This window comes from Martes martes (assembly GCF_963455335.1).
Source record: "Martes martes genome assembly, contig: scaffold_217, whole genome shotgun sequence".
Taxonomy (NCBI): Eukaryota; Metazoa; Chordata; class Mammalia; order Carnivora; family Mustelidae; genus Martes; species Martes martes.
The window spans coordinates 64,700-88,841 of NW_027666638.1; the positions used below are offsets into that span (position 1 = coordinate 64,700).

General features: G+C 41.3%; 2 protein-coding genes across 6 annotated transcripts in view; one reads left to right on the forward strand and one right to left on the reverse strand.

Annotated features, from left to right (window-relative positions):
- Positions 1-9,474, forward strand: part of EIF5B (eukaryotic translation initiation factor 5B) — a 51,140-nt gene extending 41,666 nt beyond the window's left edge. For both annotated transcript variants that reach the window (XM_080831409.1, XM_080831410.1), the window contains exons 14-23: positions 419-550; positions 1,158-1,340; positions 1,472-1,633; positions 2,959-3,090; positions 4,295-4,426; positions 4,536-4,612; positions 4,715-4,879; positions 6,712-6,850; positions 8,511-8,672; positions 9,007-9,474. In XM_080831409.1, coding sequence (XP_080687535.1) covers positions 419-550; positions 1,158-1,340; positions 1,472-1,633; positions 2,959-3,090; positions 4,295-4,426; positions 4,536-4,612; positions 4,715-4,879; positions 6,712-6,850; positions 8,511-8,672; positions 9,007-9,114 — 1,392 coding nt within the window. In that variant the 3' untranslated portion in view covers positions 9,115-9,474. The remainder of the gene's footprint in view (positions 1-418; positions 551-1,157; positions 1,341-1,471; positions 1,634-2,958; positions 3,091-4,294; positions 4,427-4,535; positions 4,613-4,714; positions 4,880-6,711; positions 6,851-8,510; positions 8,673-9,006) is intronic.
- On the reverse strand, positions 8,889-23,833 carry LOC308337869 (DNA repair protein REV1-like). 4 transcript variants are annotated; one of them, XR_013966346.1, is made up of 13 exons: positions 22,810-23,833; positions 22,406-22,578; positions 16,653-16,755; positions 15,331-15,496; positions 14,890-15,092; positions 13,434-13,670; positions 12,681-12,804; positions 11,896-12,116; positions 11,632-11,791; positions 11,222-11,324; positions 10,791-10,956; positions 10,398-10,546; positions 8,889-9,038 (listed from the first exon to the last, which is right to left on the reverse strand). XR_013966346.1 is itself a non-coding variant. In XM_080831411.1 (11 exons), exons 1-11 carry the CDS (start codon positions 23,068-23,070, stop codon positions 10,845-10,847), a joined length of 1,863 nt encoding a protein of 620 aa, XP_080687537.1. In that variant the 5' UTR covers positions 23,071-23,833; the 3' UTR covers positions 10,552-10,844. The 4 variants fall into 4 exon arrangements, 1 of the variants encoding a protein (XP_080687537.1); XR_013966347.1 differs by lacking the exon at positions 8,889-9,038 and having other exon boundaries at positions 11,632-11,766; XR_013966348.1 differs by lacking the exons at positions 8,889-9,038; positions 10,398-10,546 and having other exon boundaries at positions 10,552-10,956; positions 11,632-11,766.
- Positions 23,834-24,142: the final 309 nt, after the last annotated feature.

Sequence of the window (24,142 nt, forward strand, 5' to 3'; positions counted from 1 at the left end):
AGGACGCTGGGATCATGACCTGAGCCGAAGGCAGCCGCTTAACCAACTGAGCCACCCAGGCGTCCCACTTGCTATAATTCTTATTTCTAACTACTGAACAGAACCATTTTCGAATTCCAACAGAATACACTGATAGTCCTAAGATAATTCTAAGATCTCATGTTTTGCAAATAGATGGCAGCCTTTCCTGAGCTGGTGTGGAGGCTGATATTACTTCAGAAGTTTTTAATTTAAGAGGGGATGCAGTTAAGTGGGTTATACAGGCTTTTTGGTATAATAAAATATTTGAGTAATTCAAAGTCTCCTGAATGTATATAATATACATTAGGAACTTTTAGTTAGGAGCTTTAACCTTAATTAAATTCCATAGTATTCTGAATGCTTTTAAGATGTTTCTTACAAAAAATTTTTTGTCCAGATTGATAGGTTGTATGATTGGAAAAAGAGCCCTGACTCTGATGTGGCTGCTACTTTAAAGAAGCAGAAAAAGAATACAAAAGATGAATTTGAGGAGCGAGCAAAGGCAATTATTGTGGAATTTGCACAGCAGGTAAGAAAAGTTGCCTTATTAATGAAGAACTTACATAAAAGAATATTTTTTTCCTTTGTTCTCCTGTCCTTATAATAAAGCCAGCAGATCAGTAATGCTGGTTCTGTTCTCTTATTGATGGCAAGTAGTGTTCTCCGTTCTTTTCCTTTATCCCTGGTTTTCTTTTTAAATTAGCTAATATTTCAAACATCTGTCTTTGTACTCCGAATGCTTAAATTTTTAAAATAAAGTTGATTTGGAGGGGCGCCTGGGTAGTTCAGTTGGTTGTGTCTGACTCTTGTTTTCGGCTCAGGTCATGATCTCAGGGTTGTGAGATCAAGCCTTTTGTCAGTCTCTGTGCTCAGTGGGGAGTCTCCTTGAGGTTCTCTCTCTCTCTGCCCCTCCCCACTAAAATAAATAAGTAAATCTAAAGAAAAAGAATTTGACTTGACAAGAAACTACTTTGCTGTGATATAACTAATATATAGGGTATACATGATCTCTTGAGTGTTTTTGAGGAGTTTCAGAAAGTCGAGCCATTTGCTTATCTGTTGTCTAATCAGTCATGCTGTCCTAGATACTTCCATGGCTTGGCCTTTTGGAATGATTTTGCTTTTTATGTCTCTAGGGTTTGAATGCAGCTTTGTTTTATGAGAATAAGGATCCCCGTACTTTTGTGTCCTTGGTACCTACCTCTGCGCATACTGGTGATGGCATGGGAAGTCTGATCTACCTTCTTGTTGAGTTAACTCAGACTATGTTGAGCAAGAGGCTTGCACACTGTGAAGAGCTAAGAGCACAGGTTATGGAGGTAATGATCAGCTTTTGAATTTATTTTCCTTTTTGCCTTTAACAGTGAATTTTGCAAGGGGATGTCTTCTCTCAGATGCAGTCAACATAGTGTAGCATCTGTCTCACTCCCTTTACACTTGTGTCTCTCAGGTTAAGGCTCTCCCAGGAATGGGCACCACGATAGATGTGATACTGATCAATGGGCGTTTGAAGGAAGGAGATACAATTATTGTTCCTGGAGTAGAAGGGCCCATTGTAACTCAGATTCGAGGCCTTCTTTTACCTCCTCCAATGAAGGAATTACGGGTGAAGGTAAGCCTAGGTGGTAAGTGTTGACATATGGACATGTACAATGTACAATGTGTATGAGTTCTGTTGAGGTCACTTCTTCACTTTGAGAGCTGCTTGGTTTAACACACCGTCGCTCCTCATCATCTAAGCTTTCCATGAGAATGGAAGTATATTGTTTTGGTTCTATACTGCTGGTTTTTTTAACATTTTTTATTATGAAATAAAATAAATGCAGAAAACTATACAAAACATAGAGGAAAAGTCTAGCAGATTTTTAGGAAGCAGACAGACAGATGAAGACTAGAACATTGTTGATGCCCTGGAAGACTGTGTGCCTCTCACAGATGTTTGCCACCCCCCCCCCCCACTTTCCTAAAAGTTAACTGTGCTTCCGTTTTTATGATAGTAACTAATATCCTTTTAAAAAAAATAGTTTTAATACCTGAGTGTGTGCCCCTGAAAAAAAGTATGTATGGACTTCATATAAGTGGAATCATTCTCATTTCCATTGTATCTGGCTTCTTTTAGGTCAAAAAACAAAACAAAACACACTTAACATTTACCCATGTTACATATAGCTGTAGTTCATTTTTGTTGGGTGGTATTCTACTGCATGGATATGTCATGGTTGATTTATCTGTTCTCCTGTTGATGGCAAGTGTAGTGTATCTCCAGCTTTTAAATTTTTGCTCTTAACAACAGTGTTGTTGCTTTGAACATTCTTGTACTATCTCTTAGTGCACTTGTGCACGTTTCTGCTGGGTATATGCGTAGGAGTGTTGTGAGCCCCAGTTTTACTGGTAAGGCCACACTGTTCGCAGTCTAACAAGTTACACTTTCAACTGCATTATATTAGAGTTTGCATTACTTCACGTCTGTCAGCTCTTTGATGCAGTCAGATTTTTAAATTTTGCCATCTGGTAGCTCATTGTTCTTTCATTCGGTACGTGCCTGATTGAAAAATGGTTGGGCATTATTTTGTTTGTTTGTTAGCCATTGAAGTTCACTCCTTTGTGAAATGTCCCTGTGCTCCAGCATTGTCTGTCTATTACAGTCATGGGAGTGCTCTGTATAGTCAGGAGACTGGTCTGTTGGTGGTTTACATGCATCACAGCATCTTCTCCTGCTGTCTCTCTGTGACCTTTTTACCTTTTCTATGGTATCTTAAGAAACGAATGTTTAATTTTAATGTTGAATTTATTGATCTTTTGTGCTTATTGCTTTTTGTGTCTACTTGAAGAAAAATTTTCCTACCTCACGGTCCTGAAAATACTATTTGTCATATCGTCTCCTATTCCTAACCACTTTTCAAATAAATATGGTAACAAATGTTTTAATGTCTACAGAACCAGTATGAAAAGCATAAAGAAGTAGAAGCAGCTCAGGGGGTAAAGATTCTTGGAAAAGACCTAGAGAAGACATTGGCTGGTTTACCCCTCCTGGTGGCTTATAAAGAAGATGAAATCCCAGTTCTTAAAGTAAGTTACTTAAAAATTTTTTTTTCCTCCGAAGCTGTGTAAGTCCTGCTGCTGTGTCAGCAGGGCACACGTTGGTAGTGATGAATGAAGTAGGCACCTCTGTCTTACCTGGTGGCTCATAGCAAATAGTTCATGCTTTTAGATTTCTTCAGTTTGCACAGTACTCTGAATTAGCATAAGTAATGTTTATATACACTAGAATATTTTATTTAATATAAAATGAATCAAAAGCCCAGAAATTGGTGTTAATGTTTTTAGATATCCAAATATACAGACAGAACTCAAGAAAATCTTTTTTTTTTTTTTTTAAAGATTTTATTTGACAGAGAGATCACAAGTAGGCAGAGAGGCAGGCAGAGAGAGAGGAAGGGAAGCAGGCTCCCCGCTGAGCAGAGAGCCCGACACGGGGCTCGATCCCAGGACCCTGGGACCATGACCTGAGCTGAAGGCAGAGGCTTTAACCCACTGAGCCACCCAGGCACCCCAACTCAAGAAAATCTTGAAATAGGAGTCGTTTTAAAGCTTGTGTGCCTGTCTATAGGAGCACATGCCCACTGGAGTCCAGTTTACATATCATTTGCCAAAGAGAAGATGGCACTTTCCCCAGCACGTTGGCTCATAGTGAATGCTGGGACTGCCGTTACTTCTCAGACAGAACCAGATCACAGCCATCGGGATTGGCCACCTGAGGGACAGTGAGAAGAGAGTAGGCATCCCTCTTTGGCCAGTCCCAACTATGGCAGGGACTGCTGCATCCTTCATGGCTAGGACATAACTGTCCTACGTGTTCCCCGGGGGAAATCTCTTCATCTGTAAAGGAGCAGTGGCAGAGGAAAAGGACTCCGAGGTTAGGGCATTTCAGTGAAGGCAGTCAAGCAGACCCTGTGGGCTACCATGACACATTACATTGATGTAGTCCTTTTAATGTTGAAAAGATTGTTCTCATTTTGTTCTGCTCACCCATCTACCTTATTTGCCAAGTATAGCTGAGGTTAACTAGATTTGCACATTAATAAATCTAAGACAGTGGCGGCCCCAAATCTCCTCCTCCTTTCCAGCACAGGTTCTGCTACACCTTACGTTTTTAGCCTTGATTTCATATTCCCATGTGAATGCTTAATTAAAAAGGGAAAGGCAGTTTAATTCTAGGCCATTGCTGATAGAGATGTATTTACAACGTTGTCAAATTTAATTTCTTTTCAAGGATGAGTTGATCCATGAGTTAAAGCAGACACTAAATGCTATCAAGTTGGAAGAAAAAGGAGTCTATGTCCAGGCATCTACACTGGGATCTTTGGAAGCTCTACTTGAATTTCTAAAAACATCAGAAGTGCCCGTAAGTAATCCTTCCCAACTCCACAGGAGTCCATGATAGTCATGGCGTGTGGTGCTGTCTCTTTTACCTGACACACAGGCACTTAAGCTCAGAAACTCCTTTTCCACAGTATGCAGGAATTAACATTGGTCCAGTCCATAAAAAAGATGTTATGAAGGCTTCGGTGATGCTGGAACATGATCCCCAGTAAGTAATTTTTCTTTTGCTGTTTAGGCTTTCATATTACCTGTCCTTCGTGACATACTCTGGTTTCACTGGAGTGATCGCTATTGTGTTTGAACCTTTCAGGTACGCAGTAATTTTGGCCTTTGATGTGAGAATTGAACGGGATGCACAAGAAATGGCCGATAGTTTAGGAGTTAGAATTTTTAGTGCAGAAATTATTTATCATTTATTTGATGCCTTTACAAAATACAGACAAGACTACAAGAAACAGAAACAAGAAGAATTTAAGTAAGTTGGTGATTTTACTTACTTTGGGTCTTTGGTAACAAAGTTGGTTGAGAATTACGAAATACAAGTTTCTCCTCTTATCCTGAAAGTAAAGCGTTCCTGTGAAACCTTCCGTAAGCCGAAACGTGAAGAAGCAATTACCATTAATTTGCATGGAAAAATTTTTGAGCACTCCCAGGTGTGAACACAGACAGCAGCTCACCACTCTGGTGGCGTGATGCTGAGATGCTGAGTGTGGTCCCTGGAAAGAAGCTTGGCAGGGCCACACTGTCTGGGGTGCCCACTGCTTCTTAATGGCTCACTGCAAAACAAATGCCGAACATTTCGGCTTTTTGCTTTTCATGAGAGTAAAAATCCTCCACTTTTGGTTAGGGAAAGCAGGTACTAATATAGGTCTATTGTAAAAGCAAGGTGGCATCAGGTGAACTTTGGCCACGTGGGGGATACTTGTGCCAGAAAGGTGTGTGGACAGTAGAAGAATGGCATTTGCTCGTCCAGAAGTACTGTACTAAAAACTATACATTCTGCCCATCTGAGCCATTGCAGCAGTATGTAAACTAATCCTCTGTGGCCTTAAGTTTTTAATTTTCAAACTGGCAGGCCTGGGTCTCATTAACTGGCAAGTGGTTGCTAAAATCCTCTTGCTAGAGTTTCTGATCTGGGATTACATGGGAAGGAAGGAAGGAACAAAATGGGAATGTGCATGGTGAGGGACTGAAATGAGGCAAGGTATTCCATGACAAGAGAGCTTGCTCCTGCAGCTGACCTCACAGCTTGTCCCGTGTACATGGCATCGCTGCAGGTGCTAGATGAGTCAGCACCAACTCTGACCAGGTCCTCTTGCGCTCAGGCGAGACGAGCAGTGAATGCGTGGAAAGTCGGGTAAGGGCTGCAGAGCAGAGCAGAGCAGGGAAGGCCTAGATCAGGAAGAGAGCCATGACAAGCAGTGTGGTCCGGGGCAGCAGCTCAGCTCCGTTTATCTCCCATCCAGATAGAGATCTGGAGGGACTGAAGTGAGCCACCCAGACCCCTGGGGAGTTGTCCAGGCAGAAGGGCACACTGGGAGGCAGCCGTGTTGAATCTGACAGAGAGCAGTTAGGAGATGGGGTCAGAGAAGTTGGTAGGACTCTGTAGGACACGGGGAGGATCTCAGGGAGGCAGCGAGTAGTCTTGTCAGGCTCCCAGTGTTCCAGGCAAGACATGAGGGTGGCTCAGTCCATAGGCAGTGATGGCTCAAATTGGGATAGACATTTGAAGTAGAATTGCCAGGCGAGTAGTAGCATTTAGATGGGGATATGCTCACTTGAAATCGTGAAACTGGAAGTGAAAAGATGTGGCTAAAGAAGACTGCTAGACACAGAACACTTTAAACACATGCTTGATAGGCAGGGAAGGTAGTAGCCTTTTGGATCACCTCATCTGGGGACATGATACGGAGAAGGTGGCTGTGGTTTGATGCCAGCGTGGTCCCCAGAGTAGGCTGCCTGTGTGCCTGACCGTGGGTCTGGTCAAGGTTCTAAGCTCCATCTAAATTTAGGGGCAGGGGTCAGTGTTCCTGTGATACGGCTTCTCTAAGACTTGGGAAGCAACAGCATGGATGGAGGGAGGGGAAGAGGATGGTGAGGGGACGAAGCACTCCAGGCGGGTGGCCTGGACCAGGGCAGATACCATGGAGGGCTGTCCACAGCATCCATCCTGCTCTTCCGGCACCGCCTGGGGAGTGCTGCTTTCAGCCAACAGAAGAAGCCTCATACTCACTTGTATTTGCTTTTTTCATGTTTAAGTGGTTTTGTCAGCTTCAAAATTTTTGGGTTTTCTTTTTTTCCTTTTAGGCACATAGCAGTATTTCCCTGCAAGATGAAAATCCTCCCCCAGTATATTTTTAATTCTCGAGACCCAATAGTGATGGGAGTGACTGTGGAAGCAGGTCAGGTGAAACAGGGGACACCCATGTGCGTCCCTAGCAAAAATGTAAGTTTTGGTTGTACTTTCAAAACAAGTGTGGTCTCTTAAAGGAATAAAATGGGGAGTCCAGGAGTGCTGACGACAAGCAGAGCTTGTCACCTTCTATGATTTATACCTCAGTAGGGAGTGCCAGTGTTGATTCTTAGCACCAGCAAATAAAGGTGCAAGGTACTGTCAAATAGTGCCCTTTTAAAGGTTTTTTGAAGTTTCAAGCCTGGGGAGAAGTTCATAGAATAGAATAATGGACACCCATATTCCTAAGAAAAATTAACACTAACTCAGTAATGTTCTGTAATTTATAGTTCTCATTCTACACTTCTCCAACTGTCTTTCATAGTGCCATCTGCTGACCTCGTCCAGGATTCCTTCAAGGTGCACTGCATTTGGTTATTATGGGTTTGGTCTCAGTAGGACCGGCCCCTCCCCCATCCTCTCTGGAGTCCAGTTGTTTTACAGATTATTTCTCAACTTGAATTTATCTGATTGTTTCCTCCTTGCTAGACAGAAGTTACAGTGGTTGAAATGGATAGTGTATGCACAGGTGCTGCCTGCCTCCAGCCCCGTCATGCAGACTTTCTTACTGTGGCGATGCCATCTTCGTTTACTAGGGGAAGTGCTGTTGGCTCAGCATTGCTATTAGAAACACATCTTTCTCCCTTTATAATTACTAAGTAATCCCTGGGGCACTTTGAGTACCTGTGAATATCCTGCTTCAACAACCTTTATCCTGATAGGCTTAGTAATTGGTAATCCTTGCCTGTAAGGCAGTTACACAAATGTTGGTAACATTGTGATCCACCCCCCCCCCACATACTTTTGTAAAGAACTTTCCTCCCCCCCTGAACTTTTCAGTAAGTAACTCATGCACACTCCCTGTTTTAAAAAAATGTGATGTTTTAATCTATTACCATTATCCATTCTGGTCATTGGGAGCCCATTCAAGCTGGTTACTTTAGCACTTGGAGCATTTTCTTTCTTCTAGTGCAGGAAGATGCTCTGGGTGCTCATCTAGCACTTTATCTGCCCCAGACCTGGTTCCTTTAATGGGAAGTGGCACCTAGAAGTCATCTGAGCACTAGGACTTGTTGCTTTTGTAACATTTCAGTAGACTGTGGTAGGACATTTGCTTGCAGCAGTTATCTCCTCTGTGGCTTTCGCCACACCAGGCACTCCTCATTTTCACTGTTACTCTCCGCTCTCTCTTGACAAGGCAGGCAGTGGAGTGGTTTTTCTCCTGCACTGTAACGGAGCTGAGGCTGCTCACAGCTTTTATCCTCTAATCTCAGCCTACAGGGCCCCACATCATGTGTCTCTGGCTGCCAACCTGACTTATTCTGACCACTCCAAGCTCATTTCCGATTGAGAAGGTTTGTGCCTGCCTCTCGTTCACTATGGCACCTGCTATGTGACAGGGTACTTTCAAAGTTGTCTAATGCATACAAGTGACCTCCTTCACAAGTCATCTTGTGACAGGCAGAGGGGATGTGGTGGTGTTATTCCCTACTGTTCCAGTGAGAAAATTACACTGTGATGAGTGCTCAGGAAGGGGCACAGAGCCAAGGCTTTTCAACTAGCCCTCTTGCTCTATTTTTTATTTCAGCTGTCCAGTTGCAGTGCCTGTGACTGGCCAGATTACTCTGCTTACACTGCAGTTCTTATTTTACAGTTTGTTGACATTGGAATAGTAACAAGTATTGAAATAAACCATAAACAAGTGGATGTTGCAAAAAAAGGACAAGAAGTCTGTGTCAAAATAGAACCTATCCCTGGTGAATCTCCCAAAATGTATGGAAGACATTTTGAAGCCACAGACATTCTTGTCAGTAAGGTAAGTGTGTCCTTAAAGTGGCTCATTTTAAGAAAGTGGGGGTTCGGTTCTTCTGTGGTTACCTTTTTGCAGTAGCACTGACTGGATTCTTCGTTAGGGCAGGTCCGTGATGCGGCCTTGTCTTTGTTGAGGAAGGGGCCTCCTCAGAGAGTGCCGGCCAGGACTTGCAGAGAATCTGCTACTCTAAAAGGCAGACAAGCACTGCACTTGTATTTTAGCTAAGGTTTCTTTTTAATGAGCAGTAGCTGATGACAGGCATGGGCCACATTTTGGGGGGCGGGGGGAATGTGGTTGTTACACTGTTGTTGACCTTGTTTGTGCCTCGGGCTTGCAGATCAGCCGGCAGTCCATCGATGCCCTCAAAGACTGGTTCAGAGATGAGATGCAGAAAAGTGATTGGCAGCTTATTGTGGAGCTGAAGAAAGTATTTGAAATCATCTAATTTTTCCACATGGGGCAGGAATTGGAATAAATGCAATATTATGTTGTAAAATCACCAAGAAAAAAAAAACAAAAATGGAACGGATGTATCTGGACACTGATGAACTTAAGCATGGAAGGAAAAAAATAGGTGTATAAAATGTTTTCCATGAGAAACCAAGAAACTTACACTGGTTTGACAGTGGTCAATTACATGTCCCCACAGTTCCAATGTGCCTGTTCACCTGCCCCTTCCTTTCCCAACCCTTCTCTACCGGCTGCTGTTTTAAAGTTTGCCCTAACCCAAATTTGGATTTTTATTACAGATCTAAAGCTCTTTCAATTTTATACTGATTAAATCAGTACTGCAGTATTTGATTAACCAAGCTTCTGCAGATTTTGTGATTCTTGGGACTTTTTTGATGTAAGAAATACTTCTTTATTTATGCATATCCCTTCCCACAGTGATTTTTTTCCAGCATTCTTCTGCCGTATACCCTTAGGAATTTTTTAAAATAGAAAATTAGGCACTCTGATATCTGCTTTCTGTGAAACCATGGTGTAAAACATAGCTGGCTGCTATTTACTGCTTGTATAGTCCTGAGAGTCCACTGTAATCAGCACAATTCTGAACTACCAATAAAGAAAACAGACATCCACCAGTGAGCTCTGTTAGGCCTTCATGCTAGCGTAGCTTCTCTCCATGAGTCATCAGCTTCAGTGTAATACCTCGTGTGCCAGCACATTAGCGTTAGAATTTCTGTACATCCATCTTGGTCTAGTTTGTCCTAGAAAAATTCTAACATGCAGAAGTTTCCTGACGGGGCAGTAAGTAGGGAGCTGATGCACTGTTTGGGCTTAGTGCTCCGAAGTTGTGGCAGAGACGGCAGTAATTGGGTTTTAGCTAGTTTTCCCCAAGAATGTGGGAAATCCACATGAAAAAGTAAGATCTCTAGTATCAGACTACCTATTTATATTGATAGCACAGTATTGAAGGCAGTGGGAGGCGTCTGAAGAAAATGTCCCCAAGTATTCACTGGCATAGGATTATAAGTTATATTTTTCAAGTATTATGGTATAACCTAGCCTAGAAAAACACTATATACATCTGAAAATCTGTACCATTCTTCAATACTACTGAAGTTTCTCAAGGGATGGTAGAAGCAGAGACAGTTTTCCCAGGAAAAAACTTAATATTCAATTATGTGTGTGTTTTAATTTAAAATAAGTAAAGAAGACTTTCTTAACATGCTCCTGTGTTCATGCTTGGGGAGAAGAATGATTAAGATTATTTAGAAGCTTTACCCGGAACAAGCAGAATCCCAGTCTGGGACCTCTCAGGAATCTCAAAGCTTAGCATGGAGCCTGTGACAGTCCGGCTTGTAGGTTTCCTCAGCCTTTAAATATAATAAATAGTGCAGGATTTGCTTCCTAAAGGAGTCACAAAAAGGAGCCTGTACAAAATATACATACAGTTCTTTATTAAACAACTGTAAACACTTCACTGTAAAAATCCATAAAACTTTATAAACAAACATTTTGTAAATAGAATCTATACTACATTAAAGAACACAATTATTTACATGCAATACTGACAAATTTGGCACTTATTGAAAAGAAATATACAAAACACTTGCTTAAAAAGAAATTTAAACTTAGAAAAACTCCAAGCATTACTATCATGCACTTTGCAAATACCTCACAAGCACTTATGGCACAGCTAGCCGAGAGCACCAGGCTCCCTGGTGAGATTTATGTAACTTTTAATGTGCTTCCATAAGTTTGTTGTAAAACCACCTGAACATTGTCAAGAATAAAGTCAAATGCCATGTTCCAAACCGATTCCACCGACTGCTGCATCAACCTAAAAGGCGGGTTAAGAAAGAACACCAGGTAAGACCAACAACAACAACTGTGGGAATCAGTTCAAAGTGTATCATTAGGGTTTTAAACTATATAAATCACAAGGTGCACAACCTTTTGATCGTCATTTGGGATTCAAAATGAAGGGTACCCCCCCCCTTCACTACCTCCACAGTTAACAGCGTAGAAGCTGCTCCGTTGCCTCACCAGAGTAGCTGAGTGAGATTCCCCATTTTATCCTAATGATAAAAGTATTGAATAGTTACCTTTTCATGTATTTGATAACTAGGTCCAGTTTTTCCAAATCTTTTTCCTCTATTAAGTCAGTACAGTATTTCACAACTTGCAGAATGTCTTCTTCCATTGGATCTAGAGAGTCGGGGCAGAAACTCAAGTAAGGACCAACTTCCTTCAGAAGAAGGCAGGCAGCTAGCTGCAGACATAAAGGACACCCACATTTCTCTAACTACCCCATTGACTTACAGCCATTAAACACAGGGTCTATAGTATGGAGATTTCAGAGTCAGCCCCAGAGTTTCAAAGGTTAGAGGGTGCCTTGGTTTAGCCTACCAGATCTAAAAAAATGAGCTCCGTTTCTGCAGATGAGCCTGTTCCTGTTCTAAAATCCTAGAACCACTACATCTCAGTCTGTGGCCGTCCCGCCGGCCAAGCCAACCTGAAATGGTAGTTATCCATTCTTTGAGCAAAGTCTTCACATCACTGAATTCAACAGCTCCCGCTAGGTTGGGTGCGGGGGGTCTTCCACAGCCAGCGGGCTCAGGCTGTTGTGAGCTGGAAAGGCCTGGCACACCTGAAGTGGAAGCAGAGAGTTCTCCCTGTTAAAGAAAACAAATGATAAAAAGTGCTATATTTACATTAACAGCAAGTACGTTAATATCTGATGAAAGGTCAAAGTTTTAAAAAGTATGAAAACTATTACCAGAGGTTTCTCAGAAGCAGGACCTTCATGTTTTAGAAACCCATCGATTAACTTCTGGGGACTCCCGCAGGCCCCCGGCAGAGTTTTCACAGGACTAGTAAGCAACTTGTTTTTCAAAGGGCTCTGAATCTTCTTGGGGGAACTGATGGGATTTTTTTTCTTGTTTCGTTTCGTTTCTTTCACTGCTGCTGGTTTGAGCTGTTGTAACAGATTCTTTGGCACTAAAAGAATATAAACATGAGCTCCTCAACAAACTACGTATGGACAGTACGAGTTCTTGTTCCTCCTCAGATACAACCTGACCTATGCGTGCACACATCCCGACACAGGCGCCTGAGTCACAAGGCTGCAAGCGCAGGCTGCAGGATGCCCACTCCCTGTGCTTAGTCGCTGAAGTGGGTTCTGTATGGACAGGCCCATAAGGACTAACTTGAAATTCAATGGGTGAGGTACACACGCAGTATTGTAATATGCGTTCAGAGACATTCACATTTTTTGTTTTAAATCTAACTCTGATGTATCCATCTCAAGTACCCGAAAGATTTCTGGTAATCAGACTTTTTTCTGAAATTAAGGTGTTTTTTTAGTCAAGAAGCTACAGATACAGGTCCAGTTAGGACTGTGACAACACTTACCTGCATCATATACTCATTCCGCTCTGACACCAAGGGCTCTCAGCATGACTAGCAGCTCAGATGCTGGCCACTAAGCTCACCTTACGTGCTCACCCCACAAGAACTCCTTTCTCGTCTTCAGTTGTGTTACAGGTCTCTTCCCCGGCTTACCTGACGCAGCGGCCAGCTGCTGGTGAGCGGCGTTCTCTACCTGCTGCCTTTGTCTTTGATCATACGCTGCCTTCAGCTCCTTCTGAAGCTCGGCAGGAAGGGCAGCAAACACCTCAGGGTCCACCTAGTGGAAACAAGAAGGTTCAAAGTCAAACCTGAGCTGATGCTCTTTCACAAAACAGATTTTGTTTTCCAATCATGCTTTTCTGATCTGTATGAATTCTTAATAGGTCCTCAGTATTAAAGCTCATTCTATCACAAGGTTTTAGGATTAGAATAAGAAAATTTGGGGCTAAGAATGGACTTAAAACCACTGTATAACTATCAGGGCAAGCAGCACTACCAGAAAATGAAGAGGGAAAAAAACCAAGAAAGCAGGCTCATTAGCAATATTTTTGTTTCTTAAACACCAAGCTTAGACTGTGATGTTGTATCTGGTCTGTGATTCTCTATCTCCACCCAGTTATTTGAAGTGTGGCCCAAAGGTCATCCCTGCCCAAGAAAATAGAAACAATTTGTTTCTGTTCTACTTCTGGGTAGGGATTTCAAGCACCCACATAACATATCTTCCCTCTTCTCTGCCAGTCTGTCTCCTTTAGATGATGCAGAAATGAGCCAATCCCTCTGCCTCCAGTGGATATGGTGTAAGCTACTGAGAGTTTAGGGTCCAAAAGAAAAGAGGAAATGAGATATGCCCTGAGCTGGGGCAGGACGGGTGAGCATATTTAGGGTAGAAAATCTCTAATAACTTACCTGTGAAAATGCTGGAAGGGCTATGACGTTAATTCCTGTGTCACTGTTAGATTCTTGAGGTTCTGGTATTTGTAGCAAAACCGTCCCAACTGGTTGTGGCAAAATTCCTGTATTACAGCCATTTACTGGCTCTTTCCTTTTGTCGCCATGCAGCAGCTCTCCTTGCTGACCAGCACAAGCCTGCTCTATTTGTTCCCGGAGATCGGGTGGAAGTGCTTCTAAAACAGACTGATCGAGCTATAAAATACCACAAGAGTCTGAAGTTAAAGCGTGCTCAGAGAGGTTAGGAGAGTTAGTGTTCTCATGTTCACTTCAATTTGTACATCCTGGACAACAAACAAAGGGTGCAGAGAAGCAGGCTAGAAAAGCTAACCCTCCGAAGCAGCACATTTTCGGAAGGTTTTTGGCCTTTGACCACTGAAGCCTGGCTAGTACTACGTGGAGTCCGGGGAGACACGTGCACACTGTACACCCACCACACCAGCAGCACCGCTGGATCAGGAAGGTCCAAACACTCCCTAGATCTCCAGCAACCGCGGCAGAGAGACTTCTCTCAGACCCACCTGGGGGCAGGGGCCGGTGCCTGTGGGATATGTTACATTTCTGGAATGCGGTAACGGAGCCCTGTTTACCTTTCACACGGTAGACTATCTGCCCCCAATTACAAATAATTCTGGTTCTGACAACACTAAGGAAAAAGGGATTCTAGAAACTAACTTTTCTCTAGCCTACACACCAGATTCCTCTGTGTATCTGTGCCCTTCCATTTAGCAGCATGGAATCCCATAAGCTGGATAGGCCAGTGTTGTACTTTGCCAGGAATAACTATTTCTGGATAACTCACTAGCATCTGGGACCCAATGCAAGTGTATCACAACCGTCCCTTTCCCAGCCTTAAAGCTAGTGTGTAGGTTTCCTTCAGCCTCCCACTATTTAGTAGAGCAGAGAAATGGACTTTCCCAATATAGCTTATAGTGCTATCTCAACCTTACAAGGAGCAAAAATTCCAACTTTATTCCATGTTTACCGTGCACATCAACGGAATTACTGGCTTATGTTAGGAAAATCATTCACTCTACAGAACTGTTTCCAAATGCTGCAAGAAAAATCTGGGATGTAGGCCCCTACTAATGAGCACCAAAGCTGTATTGCTGAACAGAGTTAAACTTGTATTATGACCACTGCTACAAAGAGATAAAGTGGCTACTGATGGCAGTCTGCAGAACTGGCTTCCATCCACGTTCTACAACTTGCAAGAGTCGCAGATCTTTCCAAAAGCAGCACCTTTTTCCTAATGTGATCTTTCTCATTTGGAATTCAGTCAGCGTGTGATGTGCCCTTGATCTACCTGACAAGTAGCCCTCTCCCCTTCTTGGCTATGCTGACAACTAAAAACATCATTCCTACTTTGAAACTGCTTTTGCACTTACATAGTATTTAGAACTATAAAATATACCTGGGAAAGTGACGGAACCTCTATACTCAGGTTAAGTCTTGATTTTAAACTGATGGGAGAATGTAGACCATTCCATTTCCCTGAAGACTCAGCTTTGCTAGTAACAGGATTGACACTTGATGTCAGGTGTGTAGAAAAAGATGGCATGAAAGTGCAATTTCTAGAGGCAGAGGATATTTCCAGATCCATAGCAGCCACAAATACTGAAAGTATAGAAAATACATAAAACAGCTTCTTCATGTCCTTAGGGATGGGATAATATGGATTACTTTAATCCACTGTAGATAAAAATAAACGTATACTATTGACTCCTTATAATCCAGAATGTCAATGTGTTTCTTAAAAAGTAGATCCATGCCAGACAATTGTTAGATTAACTTATTAGCCTTTCTAAGGGTAAAAGCACCACCAAAACAAGAACCACAAGTTATGACCACTGACCTTCCTTGTGCTCCTCTTCTGTGGATTTCTTAGCTTTCTGAACTTGGAAGAGATCCAGGACAGAGTGTGACCCACCAGGAAAGTGGCTTGACTGAACTGACGGGCGACTGGGGCATGCGGAAGGGTTTGGATTGGTCGGGACCAACTGATTGACTTGAATTCCAACCTAGAACCAGAAGTAGAAATGTGTTTCCAGGAAAACTGAAGCAAGAATATTAATTAACTATGCAAACTTCTCAGCTATTCCTTTTTAAAAAGATCTTCTAGGTCCTATTTCTAGAATAAAAGATTAAATAAAGTATTCCAACAGTATTCTATTATGACTTACTACAAAAACTACTGACTAGCTTGCAAGCAGTTATTCACCTCAATCTTGGAGTATCCAATTCTATCCAAATATATTGCAATCTCTTCAAAATCAGAAAAATCCCAAAAAGTATAATACTTTTATATCCCACTAAAGTTCATATCAACCAAATTTTTAACATTAAAAAAAACTCCATGGGGAGCATTCTACTTGTAGCCTTACTTCATTTATCATTTTTGTTTAAAATGAAGTACTTCTCAAGTAAATGGGTGTGGGGGGGAGGGTGGGCAGTGCCCCGGGGTACACCGGACCCGGAGGCGTCTAGATAACAACACCCCACACCATCATAAAATCTTACTATAACAGTATTTCAGAGAGAAGTTTTAATCATGTCTGGTTTAGTAATTCTTTAATCCTTCCAAAAATGCCACATCAAACCAATAAATGCCTTTTACTCACATATGTGTACACACACAATGGAAACTGCAATGGTTCATCCTTAAGAAAATTAAGATTTTTACACTTTTTATACCATCTCACCTACATGTCCCAAAAGCATGTTTGTGTGCCTGTGGTAAATGCTCCCTTCTAGAGCATCAACAGACATCAGAATGAATTTGGTTAAAAAGGACCCTAAAGATACAAGAATTATTTGCAGTTCTATACTCCTCACAGTCCCATCTACTTCCAGGGGATTGAGAATGGGAAGCTAGATAATGTAGGTAAAATAAGCCCTTGGTTAACTAAAACATACTCTAAAAATTTAAGATAACAAAATCATTCTACACATAAAACTAAGAGCTTTCAGAACAAATCTGACTCCATGCTGAAAAATAACAAGATCAGATCAGTTAAGAAAGTCAGTAATTTTTCAGTTTCTATTCTCCTGGTATTATCTCAAATAAGATGAAAATTTGCACATAAACCCACTACCCCCTCATGACCATTCTTAGATCAAGCCTTAAATGAGAAAAACATTGCAGAAAGGCAGAATTTTAAAATGTTATATACTTACCCCTCTCATATCTGATATATTCAGTTTCATTGTATGAAACATGTTTAGTGTAGCTTTTCCAATTATCTTTGCGCTATCTGTTGCTTGGTCAAGAGTTACAGTCCTGTAAGTGATAAAATTAACTTTTTTAAAGGAACAAAAGCTACATCCCATATATATATTCACTAGTACCTCACAGGTACTGAACTATTTGAAAAGGCATAGGAAACTTGTCAAGAAAATTACAAAAAAGTTTAAATACTAAATATGATCACTGAAAATGAATGAGAATGTCTTCCTTCAAGGAAACCAGTAATAACAAATTAATTACATTGACAGCAAGGAGTAAAAGAAAAACCATACAGAACGCTCGGACTTTGAGATACAGACTAAAGAAGACCTGACCAACTGAAAATAAGTTGGAAAAAGTTCTTTAAAAAGATGTATTTTAGTTAACATGTATATATACAAATAACATGCATATTATGTTGCAACTAAAGCATGAATGTAAATATGTTTGAGATTCCAAGAGAAATTTTAAATTTTACATTAAAAAATTAAAATTTACATTCCAAGATTATCCATGTTGAGGTATGAAAAGAAGATGAATCCCCATGTTTTAGTTCTTGACTCTACTTTGAATTAAAGCCACTGAATAATTTCAACATGTGAATATGTGCATGACAATTCTCAGAAGCTCTAGAAATCATCGAACGTGTGGGCAGCTATGACAAAGGAAATATAGTGGTATCCTGTCTAAAACCCAGTGGGACTGGAATACACAATTCTTAGATCTTTAAGAATTCTTGAAGGGGGAGGGGAGACTGCCAGCATTGTTAGGTGCTAAAAAAACTATTATATTTTAACTTTCTCAGTATGTGAGGACATTATGTACATCCACGAAAGTTACCTGTATTTTTAAGGAAAACATTTGCAAAAAATTTCCATTGATTTCTTGCCTCAATTAAGTTTATTTCATACAAATAAATCCAGAAGAACTTAAGAGCAAGATTTTTAGTGGACCATGGTGGATTCAATGTGTTTATCTTCATATCTTTCCAGAATACCATTAAACTGTCTTGGAAACAATTTTTAAGTATTGGGTCAATCGTTATTTATTTATTTTTTGGTTAATTGTGATCTAGAAGACTGAAAGCACATCAGAAAATGTAAGTTTACCAAATATGCCTGCTATGCCTAAAAAGCAAGGCACCAGCTTGAGAGAAGTCAATTTATGTTACAGAACCTCAGAAACGCTCCATGATTGGAAGTGTCAGGTGCCAGCAAGGGGGGTGAGAAGGGGGAGACAACGTGTGTGTGCCGCAGAGAGTCAGCCCTTCCTCTGGGATGCACTATACCCGTCATGACGACGCTGAGAGGGGACATCATGCATGGCCAAGGGGAGGGAGGCACCTCACTCAAAAGAAACTACACTCTTCCCACCCAGACTGTTCTTCCATTGAGAAACCAGAATGCAAGCTGCCATCTTCACACCGACTCACCAACTGCGGGCTGGAGATGGGAAGACCTCTCTCGCTGCAAACTGACAAGCCTAACAGCAAAGACCACAAATACAACTGGTTGTGATAACCAAAGACCAAGCCCCTCAACCACTCGTCTATGATGAAGCCCACTGGTCCACATGTCCCACTACGAATCTAGAGGTTCCAAATAAAATTTTAGAAGTTCATGTCTCAACAGACAGCCATGGACTATCACACAGACAGGTGAAGAAAACCTCTAATTATAAAAGCAATCAAAAGGAAAAATAGGAATCAGAAGAAACAAGTGACAGAGGAAACAGAAGAATATTTAAGAGAGAAGAGAGAATTCAGCATCTGTGAAATAACAGATATTCATATTTAAATGTCCAAAGAATTAAGAAAATACTCAGAAGTTTAAAATGTTGGTAGAAATAATAATTAATATTGATGAAGTACCTGGCACAAAAACAAAGACCAAATAAAATTCCAGAACCCCTGGGACACCTGGGTGGCTCAGTCTGTTAAGCATCTGCCTTCAGCTCAGGTCATGATCCCAGGGGTCTGGGGTCAAGCCCTGCATCGGCCTCCTTGCTCAGCAGGAAGTCTGCTTCTCCCTCTCCCTCTGCTGCTCCCCCTGCTGCACTCTCTGGCTCTGTCAAGTAAGTAACTAAAACCTTTAAAAAAAAGAAATAGGTTGGGGCGCGTGGGTGGCTCAGAGGGTTAAAGCCTCTGCTTTCGGCTCAGGTCCTGATCCCAGGGTCCTGGGATCGAGCCCCGCATTGGGCTCTTCTCCTTGGTGGGGAGCCTGCTTCCCTTCCTCTCTCTCCGCCTGCCTCTCTGCCTACTTGTGATCTCTCTCTGTCAAATACATAAAATCTTTAAAAAAAAAAAAGAAAGAAAAAAGAAAAAAGAAATAGGTCATCAAAAGAGCACTGAGCTTCTCAAAAGTAATCCTGGAAAAAAAGATGACAATGGAGTCTTTAAATGAGGAAAAATGATTTCTAACTATAACTTTTAAGTCAGCAAAACTACTGAGCATGAAGACAGACAGGTTCAAAATAATTTATACCCATGCCTTCTTTCTCACTAGATACTAGGAGAAGGAGACCAGGGATGCAGGAAAACAGGATCCTACCCAGATCATAGAGAAGGGACACCCCTTCAGTCCCAGTCCGCAGTACGTCTAATCCCGATTGCACTGGCATGCTGGAGGGCCCCCAGAGAATGCTCCAAGAGAAAAGATCAAACCAGGTGATTAACTGGTGCACTGAAACAGTAGATTCCAGTAGGAAATCTGGCAAATTCACAAAAAAGCCAACAAACAAAACGAGAAGCTCAGTAACTTCAGGACAAACAAGTTCCACAAAAAAAGGGAATGTGGTCATAGCAGACTCTATGATCAACCATGTGCAGGTGCACAGAGTCACCGTCACGGAACACTGCTGGGGGCAAAGGAAATGCATCAGGGGAAACAGGAATACGCAGTGGAAGAGAAGTAGTGCAGAGGACTCTGTGTGTATGTGTTTATAAAACTAAAATTAAAAGCACATATATACAAAAGAGAATCATGGTGGGGGAATTATTTCCCCGAAAGAAAAACTGTTAAAAGAAAACTCCCTATGTGATCATTAAGCCACAGATCTCAACTTACATAGGGCTCTTGGACGTGTCCTTTGTCTTACAGTACTGTAACATATAACAGTCTGGGAGGCACATGATTGCCACGTAACTAATGACAAGAGGTAACAGAATCATGACACATGGAGTACCACTTCTTGACTCACCCCAACATGACCATAGCTGGGACTACAGCAGCAGCCCACAGACTTTTCTGTAAAGGGCCAGAGAGTAAATCGCCTGTGCTTTACGGTGCCTCTCAAATAGTCTTCACTTTGCACAGACTTTTACATAAATACCATTCTTGGCTCACACAAACCACATAAAAACAGGCCCAGGCTGGATAAGGCCCACAGGAAACAGTGTGTCAACCCGGAAGCAGAGGAAATACAAGGTCAGTGTTAAGAGTATTTCATAATCCCTCCCCTAAAGCATTCCTCATGCAGTTAAAATACCACCGAGATGTTAGGTTTAAGTTAATGGTTTACAACTGATCTGAATGTTCTTAATATTTATACAACTACACCTGTTTTGATCAATCATGTGCTCTTTTACATCATCTTCTCCAAAATATGTTTTTTTTTTTATTTTATTTATTTATTTAAATCATTATTTATTGAGGGGCACCTGGGTGGCTCAGTGGGTTAAAGCCTCTGCCTTCGACTCAGGTCATGATCCCAGGGTCCTGGGATCGAGCCCCGCATCGGGCTCTCTGCTCAGCCGGGAGCCTGCTTCCTCCCCTCCGCCCCCACCTGCCTCTCTGCCTACTTGTGATCTCTGTCAAATTTAAAAAAAAAAACACATTATTTATTGAAAGATTTTATTTGAGAGAGAAAGAGAATGAGAGAGAGAGAACATGAGAAGGGGGAAGGGTCAGAGGGAGAAGCAGACTCCCCAATGAGCAGGGAGCCCAATGCAGGACTCGATTCTGGGACTCCGGGATCATAACCTAAGCCAAAGGCAGTCGCTTAACCAACTGAGCCACCCAGGTGCCCTCCAAAAGAAGTATTTTAAGGACACAGCAAAATGTACACCTGACCACCAGCTATGCACAGCAGATTGTGAACTGTCCTGTGGTTATTCAACTGAGTCCTCATCTCGTTAGAGACGAACAATGAAAAATCTGCGGAAGAAATGAGCTGGTATCGGAGATTTGCTTCAAAATCACTGGGAAGAAAGGGAGGAAGGATGGTACAGAGGCGCTGACAGCAGTACTAGAATCAGGTAATGGGTTCACGGGGGTTCATTCTACTGTTCTACTTTTAAATGTTTTAAATTTTCCTAATGAAACTCCTTAAGTTCAGGACAAAAATGGAACAAATACCAACAACAGCAAGCAGATAATGTGTTCACAAAATGGCTATTATCCTTCAACTGGGGGTCGGGGAAATAAAATTAACAATTAATCCTAGTTTTCTTCATGTTAAAATTATATTTTTGGAGCACCTGAATTCTCCAAAAAGGACTGAATAAGGCTGATTTTCTTATTACTATTAGAGTGAACCCCCCAAAATATACAGTGCTAAGTAACTAGAAGATATTTAAAAACACATATACGAAAAGAGGAAACTAGTGCCAGTTCTCTTCCCAAAGAAAATTTAGTTTTTGAATAACCCTTCCCATGTATCTTAAACAAATCAAGTTACAGGTTACATTCTCAGAAAAGGTATTAATAAACTAGATCTGATTTTTCCCACAGAAGCCATGTGTAAAAAGTTCATTCTATTCCAGAGTTAAGGCCTAACAACCAACTTACTACAGAAATGATCACTAATAGTGTATTTAACTAATTATAATTTGAAAGACAGGTACACATCAAAATGTTTATTAAAATAGGTAAATATAACAGCTAAAGCTTACCAACTGCATAAAAATATATTTTATAAATATGTGGTTTCACGTACAATTTATAATCCTTGTTTTCATGGTGAACAAATGCGTGAGTGACAAAGCTGGCAGCTGCCTTTGACTGAGAGCAGTCCTCTTGTGACTTCTGTCAACAACACCACACACAAAAACATAATTGGTGCAGCTGGCATGAGCTAAAAAACTTTTTTTTTTTTTTTTTTAAATAAACACACAATTCCTTATGCGTGGCTTTCAGGTCAGACGTCTCAACACTTTGACAGACAAAATACAGTGTACCATTGGTATATAAAATGGTACACAAAAATAAGTATTTTCTTTTGGTCACAAACCTTACCTTAAGTTTCATATTCGCGGCCCTCACATTTTAAAAAAAAGGGGGGGAGAGTTTAAATGCTTTCTCCCAGTCTGCAGAGACTACAATAATTAATCATTTCAGAAACAGAACCCATACTTCCCTAAATAAAGCAATGTCTCATTAAAATCACTTTCTGAAGCACCATGCTGAGGTTTCCCTCCAGGACCCTGTTGCCACCCACAACCATCACCACCCTTTCCTTCTGTCCGTGCATGGAAGTCCACAGCCTGAAGACTCCCTCCAAAGGTCAGGCACACGGGTTCCCATGACCAGACAAACCTGAGGGCAGTGACAAGACAGCAATGGCCTTGGGCTGAATATCTGATAACCCCAGATTGTACAGATCTTTATTTAGACTCTTCCTTGGTTTTCTTCTTTTTCCTATTATTAATTGTAATAACCTACACTGGAATATCAATTAGCCAAAATCCTTTTACACATAAACTTACCTGGCAATGTTATCACAAATTCCATGGCCTCCAAATTTCGCAGTTTCGACTGGGGCCCCAGGCTTTCGCACCATGACTTTGAGAGTCAGGCGTTTACCCTTCATGCCGGCAGCCTCAAGTCGTCGCTGAATTTCTTCTGAAAGATTGAGAAGAAAAGCTTCCGCTTCTTTTGGCTATGGAAAGACAAACAGAAAAACTCCGTTGTTTTTCTAAACACCGAACAATTCTCAAGTATTTTCACTTTCAAAATCAAACATGTATACTCTTTATATCCTGAAAGCTGCAGGGACAAGAGTATAAAGTATTCAAGCAACAAGAGTCTATGGACTAGCTGGAGAGATGGGACTAGGTGGAGAGATAAAGAACAGTAAATAAATGGATAAAACTCATTAAGAGATCAATACCTGGGTAAACCTTATTCCATAGTTGATCTCAGCTGAAATAGATTTTCTTTCCTTTTCAGTTCGAACTGGTCTATCATCCAAACCACGGCAGAACCTATAAAGCATCTGACCTGTTTTGGGACCAAATTCTTTCTGGAGTTTTGCCATTGTCATATATTGCAAGTCTCCACAAGTTTTAATTCCCAAAGAGGTCAACTTGGATTCCATTGAACGTCCAACTCCTAGAAAAGGGGATACGTGTAATTCTTTAATTCTGCACATAAACCATTAAAAACAACTTAGCAATGCGAAATAACTATCATTCACTCACAAAACAACTAGTTTAAAATAATCTCCCTCAAAATTTTTAAGTGACGAAACTGAAGCATCTCATAGTAACTGAAGCATCTCATAGACTTTAAAGAACTGTTTAGTGCAAATGCTAATAAAGTTATTTCTAGAATCCTCTCCTCAATCTGAGTTCTGGATACAGGTGAACCTTCTCAAATATGTGTAAACTATATAAGTTCTCAGAAGAATACCATCTTTATTCATTACTGAGTAGTATCAAGATTTCCATCTTATTGAGAAAATCAGCAAATGAAGTTATAGGCTTGGTTTACATGGGCCTACAGTATGACCTACATGTGAAGAGACTCAAGAGTGTTAGGGATTCTACTATGATTTCGGTGATGGCCAAATTTCACGACAGTTTCAGTCTTACTTTCTATGAATGGAAACTAGAACAAGAACTTATGACACAGGTCCAAACCCAAAAATGTTATTGCTGTCACAATGGATAAAGTGACCTGGGGATGAAACAACATGGCAGTGAGGGCAAGATACATTTCTTTTACCAACAAAGATTCTCTCTCTAAAAGGTCTCAACCCTCCCAGAGCTGGGCCACCATGCAGCAGTCCCTGGGTCCTTCTCTTCCAGACGCCGGGGCTGAGCTTCACCTGGAGAATGCTGATGAGTTCTGTCGCTCTCAATTTGGCCCAAATCTTAACAAAGGCACACATATCTGGAGAGATATTTGAGAGTAACCTAGAGAAACTAAAATCCTGATCAGAATGGTCTGCATACTACCAAATCAGTAATTTCCACCAATAAGGAAAAGACTGTTTCTGGTCTTCTACAGGATCTCATGGGACAGCTGAGTGACAGTGGCTATGCTGTGCTCATCACTTGAGCATCATCTTTTTTTTTTTTAAGATTTTATTTATTCATTTGTGTAAGAGAGAATGCACGTGCACACACAAGCAGGGGGAGTGGCAGGGCAGAGGGGGAAGCAGGCTGCCCCGCTGAGCAGGGAGCCCGATGTTGGGCTCGAACCCCAGGATCATGACCTGA